The 14,814-nt window shown below is 41.5% G+C and overlaps 1 protein-coding gene across 1 annotated transcript in view; it reads right to left on the bottom strand.

The window, feature by feature from the left end:
- The window catches only part of LOC137430902 (histone deacetylase 4-like), a 500,554-nt gene that overhangs the window by 66,044 nt on the left and 419,696 nt on the right, over nt 1-14,814 (bottom strand). Inside the window, exons 22-23 of the mRNA XM_078782462.1 lie at nt 9,729-9,862; nt 926-1,010 (exon numbers count right to left, since the gene is read on the bottom strand). Of these exons, the coding sequence (XP_078638588.1) occupies nt 926-1,010; nt 9,729-9,862 (219 nt within the window). The remainder of the gene's footprint in view (nt 1-925; nt 1,011-9,728; nt 9,863-14,814) is intronic.

Raw genomic sequence — 14,814 nt, 5'->3', positions numbered from 1 at the left:
GTCTGTCTGTATTTGGGAAGTTTAACTAGGAGGGGGTTACAGGATGAACGCGTGCCTCCTGTAGTACGTAGAGAGGGTCAGAGGACTGAGAGAGCAGAGGGAGTAATATCGGTAAAAAGCACAGACAGGTCTGCAATGAGAGAAACAGACCTTGTGCTTAAGCTTCATTGTGGGAGATTAAAATTATTTTTGAGAGCTTTAGATTCCAAAGAATCCAGGAGAGACAGATGTGATGCTGGGGTGCCAGCAAATAGCGGAGGCAGTAGTCCTTTGAGTAACACGCAAAGGCCTTGTAGACTACGAGTAACTGATTTTCCAAGGAAAGACATGAACCGATGGAGGATGCCTAGTCCGCAGCTGACTTTGAAGGGCAGCTTTGCTATGCGGCCAGCCCAGGAAAGGCCATGGCTGACGGTGAGGACTAAAGTTCAAGTGATTGAACCTCTTCAAATGGATTACCAATAGGTAGGTTGATTTAATAATCCTTCCAAAGCGGTACTGTGATATTTTTCAGGAATGCTGATTTTAATGGCGATTTATATTTCACTTAATCTGGAGGATGAAGTGGAGGTAGGGGTGGTTGGAGGTGTATGGAGTGCGCAAAAGAGGATGATAAGAAAAAACCTTTTTTTAAAAAAATCAGAATTGTCTAATGTATTCCGAAGTCTCAGTGTAATCATATGCCAATTAGTGATGTTCACTGGGCAGGATTAGGTCTAACATTATCCCATGGGATGGGTGAGGACTTTTTTGGCTTTGTATGTATTTTCTTAATTCTGAGATACCCATTACAACTTATAATTACAACTTAGTCAATGACATTTCCTTCAGAACAATTCATACACTTGTGTAAGTATGCACTACTTGTGTAATTTTCTTGTGTAAGTTATGTTTTCTCAGCTGCCATGAATGAATTCTTACTCACTGTGGATGCTGAACACCTTTTGCAGTGTCTTGAGGGCTGCAGGACATGGCTTCTGTTGTAGTACATCCACAGAAAGTGGCTCCAGCTGAAAAGAGAAGATTAGCAATGATAAGACCAGAAGCAATCATATGAGTAAACTCGAACGGCACCCAGTAGAGAGCATACCTCCGCCTGGTTGGCCATATCACTCAAGGGTGAAGAATCACTTAAAAAGTTAAATAATTCTCATATCCGAATCCATATTCAGATCTTCAACAAAATCAAATCGATTCATCCTTGTCCCACACACAACTTGTCCAACAAGGTTCATCCAAATCCATTCATAACTTTTTGAGATATCCCGCTATGTATCGTTTTTGGCCCGATCTCCCAATGGTGAAGAATCACTTAAAAAATTAAATCATTCTCATATCTGAATCCATATTCACATCTTCACCAAAATCGAATCTATTTGTCCTTGTCAGACACCCAACCTGTCCACCAAGTTTCGTCCAAATTCTTCCACAACTTTTTGAGATATCCTGCTATGTATCGTTTTTGGCCCTATCTCCCAATGGTGAAGAATCACTTAAAAAATTCAAGTAGTCGGATCCGAATCCGGATCTTCACCAAAATCTAATCATTTCGTCCTTTTGAAATACGCTACATCTTTGCCAAATTTCGTCCGAATCCGTCCCCAACTTGTTGAGATATTTTGTTCACAAACAAACAGACAGACAAACAGACAAACAGACAGGGGTGAAAACATAAGCTCCATCCACCTTTAGTGGCCCAGGTAATAAAAAGAAGACTTGTACCAAAAAGGACAAACAAACAAAAAAACACACACACATAATTCTCAGCAGGAACTTCAAAAAGATAAATTGGAGCAAACTACTAAGAACATAAAAATAATGGACCATCAGCAACGACCCATGAATTGAAAGAGAAAGTTCACGAAATACGGTTCTCAATGCAAAATTCAAACGAGAGTGAAATCGATGGAACTCCATCGTAAACCCCGACGCTTCCCACCTAAAGCAAAGTTGAAAGATTGCAAACATTTCCAACAGGAATGACCCAATATCAAATTTTGAGTTTATAAAAAAAAATCTTCTGTTTTGACTTTGTGAACCTAAGTCCCCACCCTGGAACGTAAAGAAGAGGAAGACCACTCCTTTTGCATCTTCAGATGTATAGGGCTGCTGAAGTAGTTTCCTAGGCTATTGGGCACAATCCTGGACAGGTTGCCACACCAACGCAGGATATTAGAATGGCTCATTCTTCCCAGTCATCTGGTACTCATTTTGCTGACTTCAGAAGGATGATTTTGCTGAGGCTGAGTCAACCTACTTGGTGTAATTCAATGGAAAACGGGCTGAAAATCAGGATCCTGAGATCGCAATCCAGCTACCTTAACCGGCAAGCCAGCACCATGCTTCCTGTGGGCCTAAAAGTCGGGTCAAATCCCAAAAATATTAATATATTTCAAGTATTCCCCCATGTTGATCGCATATCCAAAGTTTAATTTTAAAAAATGTGCACATAATTGTTTTTTGGGAATTTGATCTTTTGACCCAGCTCCAGCAGGTGGGGCCAAAAATGACACTGCTCTTACACCTTCTTGCCATATGTAATCAAAACTACCAAGTTTGGTGAATTTCTGCACAACCATTTAGGAAGCGATAGCGAGATAGACGGATGCACGGACAGCCAGACAGAAGGAGTCAAATACAATATCCCCCCATTCTTTTAAATGTGGGGATAACGAAGTCCTCAATAAACCTTTTTAGCCGCGTCGCAGACGCTGCTCATAGAGTGCCCTCTGCTGTTGTTGTTGTTGTTGTTGTTCTTCTTCTTCTTGTTCTTCTTGTTCTTGCAGAGAAGACAAAACCTCAAAGCTCCACCCATTCTGGGAACCATAGCTCCACCCATTCTGGGTGAGCCTTCATATAAACAAATATCCACCATTTTATTAACTCGCATAGCTTTGAGGCCTGTTTTGTAGGCCCGTGGTGTCTTCCTCTCTCACACAGTTTTATTTCAAATCAAATTCGATATATCATTTCATTTTTCACAGTCGCTAACATAGTTTTAGACTCGGTTGAAAAAAAACTGGCAGAAAATCCGATGAAAGTTGCCCTTTATAGAACGAAATGAATTCTCAAAGGCCTGTAACTTCAAGTCCATTGAGATATATATTTTTTAAATCGCGGCATGGTCAGTCATACACCGCCCGAAATAAGAGACGGGAAAATGCCGATATATATATATTTTGTTTAAATCGCGGCATGGTCAGTCATACACCGCCCGAAATAACAGACGGGAAAATGCCGAGATATATTAAAAATTCGTCACCACACACGGGAAATTGCCGAGATATATTTTCACTTTGCACAAAAATAACATCAAGTAATCGAATCAATAGGAATGTCCTGTGCCTATAACATCGACGTTATAGGCAACGCTGCATCTAGGCATTGTGTAATATCGACGCGGCTTTTGTTTTAATTAAAACTTTTTGTACTTGTTATACTTTCAGATACCACAAAGGAGATTACACCAAATAAAAAGCCAACTTGAAAGGCATTCCTGTAGGAAACACATCATTCTCCAGATCTGAATCAAATATCATGCGATATATAGTTTTTGGCCCCATCTCTCAATAATGGAGAATCACTTGAAAAAATTAAATTTCTTGTAACTGTAGGAGATCACGTTTGTAGGGGATCACATTTGTGAAGTTTCGTGTTGATCGGATAAGGTTCGTTTTTCTATCCAAGATGGCTGCCAAACCACGTGACATATACTATCATAATTTGCAAACTTGATGCAACAGTGCTGTTAGATGATATTTGTAAAATTTCGCATCGATAAGGTGAGCGGTTTCAGAGATATAATTATTTAATATTTTCCTTCCTATCCAATATGGCTGCCAAACCATGTGACATATGATGTCATAAATTTTATATTTCAATACAAATGTATCATATAACTTAATCATAAAATAAATAAATACTTCATAAATAAATACTTCATAGAATAAATAACCATGTGCATGCAATTTCAGATTTTTAGGATAAGGAATTCGATTAAAACATTATTGGTTGGTATACCACTTCACCTATGATGTCATCAATATCATGCTTTTGTTCTCCATTGGGAGTACTTGACAATGTGCCAAGTTTCAAATTTTTCCATTCAGCGGTTTATGAGAAATAATTTTTTAATTATTTGCTTTTAATCCAAGAAGGCTTTTAATCCATACCACATGACCTATGACGTCACAATTATCATAAAAACATTCTGCATGGGTGTCACTCCTACCCTGAAAGATTCGTCTGAATCGGACATGTGGTTGCTGAGAAAAACGAGGTTTAGCCCGTACGGATGGACGGACAGACAACCCGAAAACATAATGCCAGTCGCGCGGAGGCATGAAAAGCAACACAACTGATTAGAGAAACGAACTTCTTAACGACCTCACTCCTGCCTGTGCTTTATTAGTAGCGAATGTCACAATGGTAGTACCAGAAAGAATAAAGGATGGTCCGAGTTTGCACTTCCAGCTTAACTTGACCACCACGTCCAAATTATAGAATCACTATCAAGATAATAGAGGTTTAAATCCAAGAAGTGCAACGAAAAAGTTGCAAATCAACAATCAACGTCTTTCATTTAATTTCAATAAATAACATTGCATGCCGTTCTTTAAACATGAACATTAAATTCCGTCCTGAGTTTTCAATCTCTTTTGATCCCATCCACACGGCTCACCACTCCAGGTCAAACAGCGAGCAGCGATTTCCGCAGCCGACAAGATAGGTTCGTTCATATATCTCAATGTAAGTGCAAACTCAGTTTGAAATTCCAACATAAACACCATGTGAGTGATAAGGTTAAAATCAGTATTTTCACAGGTGTCCAAAATTTTCTTTTCCATCACCATCTCCTCCAAAAAGATGCAAAGTTTAAAAAATAAATTCCTGGGTTTACTTCTTCCTGGTCATAGGCAAGATGACCTGTGCATGCACTGCGAGGTGAATAACCTGCAAACTAGTTTTTGACAACAGTGGAAGTATATAATTTCAAGCTCATGGGAAGGATCATGTTCATCATACTTATTCATTTGAATGGCATATCCAATGAATTACTTGATCGCTCCCTGGGTTTGCATTTTGTATGCGCATGGAATCGGGGGAAGAATAAGCTACCTCCGAGAAAAACAAGAACAAATGAAGGAGTCAATGTAGAAACCTTGAATGCAAGTAAGAAGAGATATGATGAGGAAACGCAAATTAGCATATTTGGACACACAAAAAGACGAGATGGAAATTGCCTTGAGAAAAGGCCGAATGATAGAAGGAAAATAAATGAGAGCAAAATCACAATAAGCCAGACGAATGGCATCAGAGCAAGAAGGGAGAAAGGTCCGATTTTGTTGACGAGACCAGCGTGTGATTGACACCCCTCTATATTGAGCTCAGGTGCATCCAATTTCCTTTGATCATCCTTGAGATGTCTCTGCAACTTGATTTGAGTCCACCTGTGGCCAATCCATTTGATTGGACATGATTTAGAAAGGAACACACCTTTCTATACAAGATCTCACAGTTGACAATGCATGTCAGAGCAAAAACTCTACCATGAAGTCCAAGGAACTGTTCGTTGAACTCCAAGATAGAATTGTGAGGAGGCATAGATCTGGGGAAGGGTACAAAATAATTTATAGAGTGTGGAAAGTTCCCAAGAGCACAGTGATCTCCATCATCAGGAAATGGAAAGCATATGGAACAACCCAGACTCTTCCTAGAGCTGGCCGTCCGACCAAACTGAGCAACGGGGCAAGAAGGACCTTTGTCGGGGAGGTGACTAAGAACCCAATGACCCCTCTGGCAGAACTTGAGTTCCTTGGCTGCATTGGAAGAACCTGCCGGAAGGACAACAGTCTCTGCAGCCCTTCACAAATCTAGGCTTTATGGGTTAGTGGCCGGACGGAAGCCACTCCTGAGAAAAAGGCACATGACAGCTCACCTGGAGTTTGCAAAAAGGCACGTGAAAGACTGTCAGAGCATGAGGCAAAATATTCTGTGGTCTGATGAGGCGAAAATTTAACTCTTTAGCCTGAATGCAAAGTGCTACATCTGGCCGAAAATGAACCCAGCTCATCGCCCATCTAACACCATCTCTATGAAGCATGGTGGTGGCAGCATCATGCTATGGGGATGCTTTTCAGCGGCAAGGACTGGGAGACTTGTAAGGACAGAGGAAACAATGAATGGAGTCAAAAACAGGCAAATCCTTGAGGATAACTTGCTTCAGAGTGCAAAAGACGTTAGACTGCGGCAAAGATTTACGTTCAAACAGCACAATGAACACAAGCATATAGCCAAAGCAACCATGTAAGGTATCTCAACAGAATAGGATTGATTGTTGCACATTTATTGACTCTCCAGATACAGGCCCGTTCCACCCCAGCCCAGTGCCGTCTGAGCTGAGCCGTAACTCAGAATGGTTTGAATGAATGAATGGTTCTGAATGGCTTCAGAACAAGAACATGAAAGTTGTTGAGTGGTCCAGCCAAAACCCAGACTTGAATCCCATTGATATATAATCTGTGGAAAGACTTGAAGATTGCTGTTCACCGACACTCCCCATCAAATTTGACAGAGCTTGAGCAAATCTGCAAGGAAGAATTGACGAAACTCCCCTAATCCAGATGTGCAAAGCTGATACAGATGTACCCAAGAAGACTTGAAGCTCTAATTGCAGCCAAAGGAGCTTCTACAAAGTATTGTCTTAAGGGGTTGTATACTGTAAGTAAATTAGATATTTCTGTACGTCATTGTTAATTATTCTGTAAAGATTTCGAAAAATACAATTCCATTTTGACATTATGGGATATTATGTGTAGGTCAGCGACAAAAATCTCAATTTAATCCATTTTGAATTCAGGCTGTAACACAACAAAATGTGAAATACATCAAGGGTGTGAATACTTTCTGAAGGCACTGTAATCTTGGTTTGTGGAGAGGAGTCAATTGAGAAAACATAATTGAGAGAAGGAATGAAAGGAGGGAAGATGAGGGACAGAAGGCAGAGTTGGAGAAGAGGGATTGGAAGGAAGCTTCATGGACGCTTCAGGAAGAATTGTGGTGGAGAAGTTGGGGAGAAATGGGAGTTAATCAAATTTTGACATTTTTGTGTACATGATGACATAAACTAGTGTGACTCGGCACGCTCCGCGCACCTCACCACACGTCGATTCAGGGGGGTAGGCATCTTTGACCATTTTGGTGTCTTTTGGGTTTCATGGTATTTTGGGTCTTCAGGGTGTTCGGGGTGTTTTGGGTCTTCGGGTGTTTTGGGTCTTCGGGATGTTTTGGGTCTTCGGGGTGTTTTGGGTCTTCGGGGTGTTTTGGGTCTTCGGGGTATTCAGGGTCTTCGGGGTGTTTTGGGTCTTCGGGGTGTTTTGGGTCTTCGGGGTATTCAGGGTCTTGGTGGTCTGAAGGGTCTTGGGGGAATTAAAGGGTCATCAAAGGTCTGAGGGGTCTCAGCAGTCTTAACGCAATTAAGAGGGTTAATTAAGAGGCTGGTAATTTTATTTGAAGAAGAAGAAGACGTTTTAGTCGCATATAAACATACATAACCATATACGTTTGCTCTATTATAATAAGATGTCCCCCATATCAAGATCATTGGAATATCTCAAGATGAAGCCGAGTTTATGTGCCTTTCACTTTGCTATCACTGACAGGTCGGAGGTCTTTCTGTTTTATTCAGCCTCATTTCTGGTCTTGCACACTCTGCCTTCTTTGTGCTTTGTCCTCCCCATCTCCCCAAGTATCTGCAGGAAGCATGTCGTCCACCAGCAACCCCCTCCTAGTGAAACTGCCTAAATCCAGAGCCACTGCTCACCTCCACTTATTTATTCCTCCTCTTTCCCAAGAACATGATATTTTCTACAACCGTTAAAACCACCCCACGCCTCCCAAAAATTGCTTTTCCATCTTGTCCACCCCTTGCGTTCGCCCTCTATCCCTCATCGTTGACTGTATTCCTTGTTTGTCCATGTCCGTCCACCTTCTCCCTCTGCCCTGCTATTGGTGTTTTCCCTTTCTCCTGTTGTTCCCTTTGTTATGTTGTATCCTGAGCTGTTCTGTGTCCGATCTGTGTCAATGAGCCGAGACCATGTAGAAGAACCAACTTTGGAGGCCATTTTTCCCCGCAGAGCAGGGGTTGGCCTTTTTCGGGCACCGTGGTCCCCTTTTTAAAGCAATGTTTTATGGCCGGATGCCCTTCCTGTCGCCAACCCTGTTAGTCGCCTTTTGCGACACACAGGAAATTACCAGTGAACTGGTGCTCAATTTGCCGACTTCGGAAGGATGACAGGCCGAGTCAACCCCCTGGCGTTAATTCAGCGATCGACCGGGATTCGAACCCAGGATCCTAGGATCCCAAGCCGGCACCCGAACCACCAAGCCAACACCAGGCTGTTTGCAGAGACCATGTATAATAATAAATAAAAAGTAGGAATCAAATTCGTTGTTTAGTGAATATTTTAGAGTTTTGTGATTTACGATCGATTAATTATTTTGTAATCACGCTGATATTTCATTGCTTCCTACATGTATGTGCCCAACTACATTTCTCAAACATTTTAAACACTATCTCTCTCAAGCGCCCTTCAAAAAAGTATTTCGTCAACCATAAATTGATTTTTGCCAGCACTCATTTTTATCAAACGTGCTTCCGATTCCCCCAACTTACCCCTTTCACCCCATCAACTGCCATGCGCGATAATGCTCATGAAGAGTAGGCAGAGATGCTATAGATCTCAATGGTTCGGATGTTGGTTTCTTGAAGCAAAGCATTAGTCATAGGGGAAGAGGGAATAAAGAGGTGGAGAGGAAAAGATGTGAGGGAGGATGGCAAAGAAGAACATGTGAGCTAACTTGGCTGGGAAGACATTTTCCGGAAAGTAGAATGGAAAAGGAGGTTAGGACTCATTTAGGGAATGTTTCCCACAACTTCATATGAAACCTCTACTTCACTGAACATCAAACTTCTCCTTCTCTAAATAGGAACGGTCATGCCATTCCCTTGGATGTGCCATCATAGCACAAGTCTGACATGCAACCACTAAAAATTGGATTAGCACACAAGACATCAGACAGAAAGAAGTTACGTTGTGGAGGGAATCGGGGAAAAAGAGGAGACTTTTAAGAGTTTGGTAATAAAGGTTCCTTCAAGAGTTTATTCCTCCTGAGCAATCATCAGAATCTCGCTGTGTGGCACACTAACGGCCAAACTCTGAGGTCAGGCCTTGGGCCGTAGAGTGCAGAAGGGCTTGCAGGCCCCACATCGAGGGAACACAACGAGCCTTGTGTGAGGGACTTATGGAAATATTTACCCGGAAACTGCTAATAACATTGTCCAGGCTTTGAGTGACAGCCTGTTTATACAGACCGCACTGGTGCAGCATGTTTGTGGGTGTGATTAGTGCCAACAACAAAAATCTCCCCGCTTCATTTAATGCAATGATCGAACAGCTCTATACGAAGGCAACAGGTTGACGTTGATCAGTTCTTATTTTTCTTTGTATTTCACCATTAAACGAGGCAGCAATCGCCGAGGATTCTCCGGCTTCAAAGCCCGGTGACAAAAAACTTGAGAGAACGAGCTCAGCTTGAAAAGCTCGCTGCGCACCCCAATCATATAAAATTGTCAGGGTATGGCCGAGCTGTTTACTTTCAGGCATGCAGCAAAGCAACACCACCATAGTTCAACGTACGCAGTGATGGAACTGAATTCTCTCCATTACCTGGCTTCCAAGTAGTGCAGAGACGCATGCTTCTGACGCATCACAAATGGCGGTTAGGTCATGGCCCCCCTCCAATGCCAACACCAAACGACCTCCAGCCAGCTCCATCAGCTGCTGGGTCAGGTAACCAAAGCCTGTAGGATGTGAATGTGGGTGCAACATGAGAATGCAGTTAAAGCTGATCGTCCAATCAATTTTGAGAATAATAAAATTTCAAAGGTTGGCAAAATAAGATCCGGTGCAGAGGTTGTGGGATGGTCTTGACTCAAGCGACGCAAGAGGTAAACGGAAAAGATGAAGAAAAAAAAAAACCTGGGGGTGGTGTTTGTAGGTGTAACAGATGTAAAGCCGGACTACATTTTAGATGTTGGAGCATTCCAAAGGGAAACGACATCAGTATGGGGGAAACAGTTCATGAAATATCAAAGGCTCTTAAAATTATGAAAATAGAAATAATGAACACAAGATACAAATTGCAGCTTGCCAGAAATGCGCCAAATTCAGGAATAGCGCATATTTTATCGTAAAAAATAAAGCCTAATTACCATTACTCATGTCGAAAAACTGCATTTATTGAATGAGCTCTAAATAACGGATGAAAGCTTCTACCCACATAGATAAATAAATGCAGCATGGATTACAGAAGGTCCTTCGGAATATTTGCAGTGTTTGTTAATGGGCACATGCTGAGCCTCAGAGTTGGCACCATTTTCTCGCTATCCCCCGAAGGTTTGAACTTGAAAAGGAACTGCCTCTCAGGCCGGCAAGTGTGCGTGTACGGTGAGGAAATGTGGCTACCCAAAACCAGATGCTCCTGCTGGTACACAGGCGGGACTCAAACAAACTCACATGGCATGGTAATCAAACGCAGGCCCGGGCCGGTTGCCGGGCGCTTTGAGCCGTGAGGCCGACATGACACCTGACGCTCTTCGGGCACGGGCAAAATGGAAGGGAAGCATTACTGCTGAGCTGGCCACAGCCTCCCACCTGGCAATGAATAGCGATGTGCCAAGGCGCAGGTGGATCTGGGGAAACCCCCCTACTGCACACGTTCCTGCTCCTGGGAAGATATGAACCCTTTTCCTGTTCCCTTCACACGGAACCATTTGCTTCAGGTCAAAATGCGATGCTTTTTTAATTTTCTTTCCAAAGACTCCTTCACTCCATGTGGGCCTCCAAAGCTCCAATATTCCTTCGCATGACCATCTGTATGCTCCTTTAGCTTGCGGATAACATCCCGGAAGATAGGTTTTGACATTGCTGCAGTTGCAGCACAGCGGACAATGAGGTCTTCTTTCGTGCTGCATGTTTGCCAAATGCAGTAAATATATGTTCGATCAATGTCTGCCATAAACAAACCATAAATAATACCATCAAAATTATTTTCCATTGCACTTGTATTATAAGATGATGGTTCATTATTGGATGCATAACGAGCTATTATATATATATATATATATATTTGGTTGGAAGCACCTTTCTTTCTCCAAAGTAAAACTAGATCTACTCTGAAAATTTGATCAAATAAGCAAGAGCAGACCCGGTCTCAGGCGACGTTTTTTTTTTTACTTTCAGGTTGGAAGCGCCTTTCTTTCTTTAAAAATGTATAATCCCAACCGCCCCAATCTTTTACCATATATATATGTATATATATATATATGTATATATATATATATACATATATATATATATATATATATATATATATATATATATATATATATATATATATATATATATATATATATATATATATATATATATATATTCAATTTCTTTGTAAGGCAGTAGTGGTACTGCAGCTTGTTCATCCTTTTGGTTTAAATGTATAATTTTACAAATCTAAAGATTCTGCAATTGTTTCCATTTAAATATAATAGCAAGAAGAGCAAGAGGGAGAATTGCTTTGCAATACGTGTCCTCTACCTATGTGATATTATCCAAGTCCAAAAAAGGCATAAAATGCCCGTAGACTCGAACTCATTCTGTCGATTAACATGATAAAGCCATGCACCAGGTTTCAGTTGAATATGTTATAGGGTATGGAAAAAAAGTCTGGAAAACCCCAGGTAGGACGGACGGACAGACGGACAGCAAACCTATAGTACCCTCTGGCGAAACCAGTAGGTGACTAAAACCAAAATAAACAACTCACAAACACAAGGAAACAAAAATGTTGGAGGCATGTCATGCCTGTGCCATATCAACATGTCTGTCATTCAAACAACTGAAATTTTGTGACAATTTTCCCGGCTACCAGAATAGGACAGTCTACTCTTTTAAAAACATACTGGGGAACATTTAATGTTTTCAACCTAAATAAAGACAAGACAGCTGGGGGTAGCATGCTCCAAAATACATACTCCCCTGCTGAAATTGGATGAGAACAGCAGTTATTAGTTAGGACCAATCTCCATGGTAATCAAATTCAGACTAAACAGCTCAAGGAAAAGTACACCACCAACTGAGGTCCTTACTCTCTGTTTACAGGAAGCTAAAGGGCTCAATTTGCATGAGATTTATTCAAAAGAAGAGAAACCTTTTTATCAGAAAATATTTCTAACCCGTTAATGTCTGCTGATTCAGGGTAATCTGTTTTTGTGATATTTGCAATCTTCAGGAACATCATATGATCACCAACACTACCTGTTTTTGTGATGTGTGGTCCCTTGCATGTGGATGGTAAACTGACCTTCCCGTCCTCCATCATTCGTTGGTGGATGTTAAAAATTCCACGGTGTTCTTTGCGAAGAGTAGGCGAGCTTTCGCCGGCACCGTGAATAAATTCCCAATTACTGCTTCAACCTACAGGGGGCGCTACATCAGCGGAACTGCGGCACCACCGCAATACTGATGCTAACGCAGAACCACATGCTGCAAACGAACGATATCAACGACTTTCAATCCAGAAAAGGAACACGTGGAATGAATATGAATGAGTGATCGTTTTAAGGCCATTTCTCCCCGCTAGAGCAGGGGTTAGCCTTGCGGGCCCCGTGACAATCATGGTTCCCTTTTTAAGGAAATGTTTTTTTTAACCGGATGTCCTTCCTGACGCCAACCTCTTATGATGTGCAGGGATACGGTGTACCTATTCTAAATTGGGGTACACACCTGGATCATTCATCCCAGCAAGCTGGTACTCAATTTGCCGACCTCGAAAGGATGACAGGCCGAGTCAACCCCCCTGGCGTTAATTCAGCGATCGACCGGGATTCGAACTCAGGATCCTAGGATCCCAAGCCGGCACCCTAACCGCTAAGCCAACACCAGGCTGAAAAGGAACACATGGCATATTCTAATATAAAGTAAGCAGGTTCGTGGATCATCATGATCACACCACATTTCCCTGTGGATGCTCATTAACCTCTAGGAAATACTCTACACCATCTGGGTTTGTTGGATGTATTTACAGGTTAGTAAAAAAAATATATATCATGTTCTCTAGCCTAATGACAGCATGGGTCTTCATCTTGAAAATGCTCTTCATCTACAGCAAATTTGCATTTGCATCATCTCCAGCAAATTTGAAGCACTTGAAGACAAAAATTACAATATACAGAATTATTGCTTTATATGAGTAACTTTACGGAAAGGTAAATTCAAGGTTAACCATATCAACTCTGACCTTCAGCATATATTTTTAAAATAACTGCCCTAACTTGTAAATTGTTCCAATAAATAATTTAAGGACACAATTCTTCTCATTCTTCCTCTTTTTCTTCTTCTTCTTAACGGCCACAATTATTCCGACGTTCTTGTGGTTTTGGCCGGGGGAAGCTTGGCCCAATTGTTTCTCGAACCGGCTGGCCAGGCATGATGTGCGACTAAGTAGTCAGGGCAGGAATTTGTAATTTGTTCAATGGTGCTGGCGAGAGCTCGCCTACTCTTCACGAAGGACACTGTGGGATCTTTAACATAAACTACATTATATCAGCCCACAGGATGCCCATTTTAACATCCATTTGAGGGATGGCACACATTAATGAATTACCCTGCATGTGAAACGCCAGGATGGAAGTTTATAGCTGGGCGATTCAAACCCAGGCTAGACAGCTTCGAGGCTTCATCTAAGGCCACAACTCTCTAATAAAATGTTTAATGCTTGTCAATGGATGTATCATTGCTTTATACTTTTTAACAGCAGGCATTGTTAATGTCATGTGTTTCCCCAGAATACTTTCCTGAAAATGTACCAATTTGAACCAATTTGATTAAGTGGTTTCCTTCTAATTTTCATGTTAATCTAATTGTGTATTATTTTTTTTTGTATACAAGATCGAGGCTCGTGTGAGAGCTAACATTAATGACAAAAAAACAAACTGACACATAAGACGAAATAAAGGGAGCGGGAGGGAGACAAGATGGGGAGAGAGGGAGAAGCACACAAGTACAACATTTGAGAGCAGGGACATCGGGAGATCTGTGGGAGGGAGAGGGCTTGGGGGGAGGAGGCATGGGAAAGAGGGTGGGGGGGGGGGGGGGGTTTGGGAGAGGTATAAAACACAGGGACACAGCTAGGACTTCCAGGAAATAAGTCGGTATTTCAGAAAAGTGAATCTGGGGTGAATTCGCGGGGTTAGAAAAGATCAAGATTTTGGATTGGGGAAGATAAGAGATGGTGGTGAACAGCTGTTTTAAAGTTAATACAATATTCTGTCCTCATATTAATGTTAATACAATATTCTGTCCTCATATTGTTTCCAAGGTACTTCTGCATTAATTAAGTTTCCCAGTGTAATGCAAGCTCGGACAAAGCAGAAAAAACGAGTGGCACTTGGTAGAAGGCATACCTCCGCCAGGCACTGAACAGTTTACGTTTTGTATACCACTGATGGGCCAAATCTGGATTCGGACTTGAACCAAAATGTAATCGGCTTGTTATTGTCGCCTAACCAACTCACCCACCAAGTTTTGTCATAATCCACCCACAACTTTTAGAAAAATCATAATATATGATCCCTCAAGAAAAATCATAATCAAATCATTTTTGGCCCTATCCCTCAATGGTGAAGAATCACTTAAAATTTAATAATTCTCATATCTGGATTCGTATTCAGATCTTCACCAAAATCTAATCAATTAT

This window comes from Myxine glutinosa, chromosome 7 (assembly GCF_964187855.1).
Source record: "Myxine glutinosa chromosome 7, kmMyxGlut1.1, whole genome shotgun sequence".
Classification (NCBI taxonomy): domain Eukaryota; kingdom Metazoa; phylum Chordata; class Myxini; order Myxiniformes; family Myxinidae; genus Myxine; species Myxine glutinosa.
The sequence above is the reverse complement of the archived record's forward strand: the minus strand, read 5'-3'. Positions and strand labels throughout refer to the sequence as shown.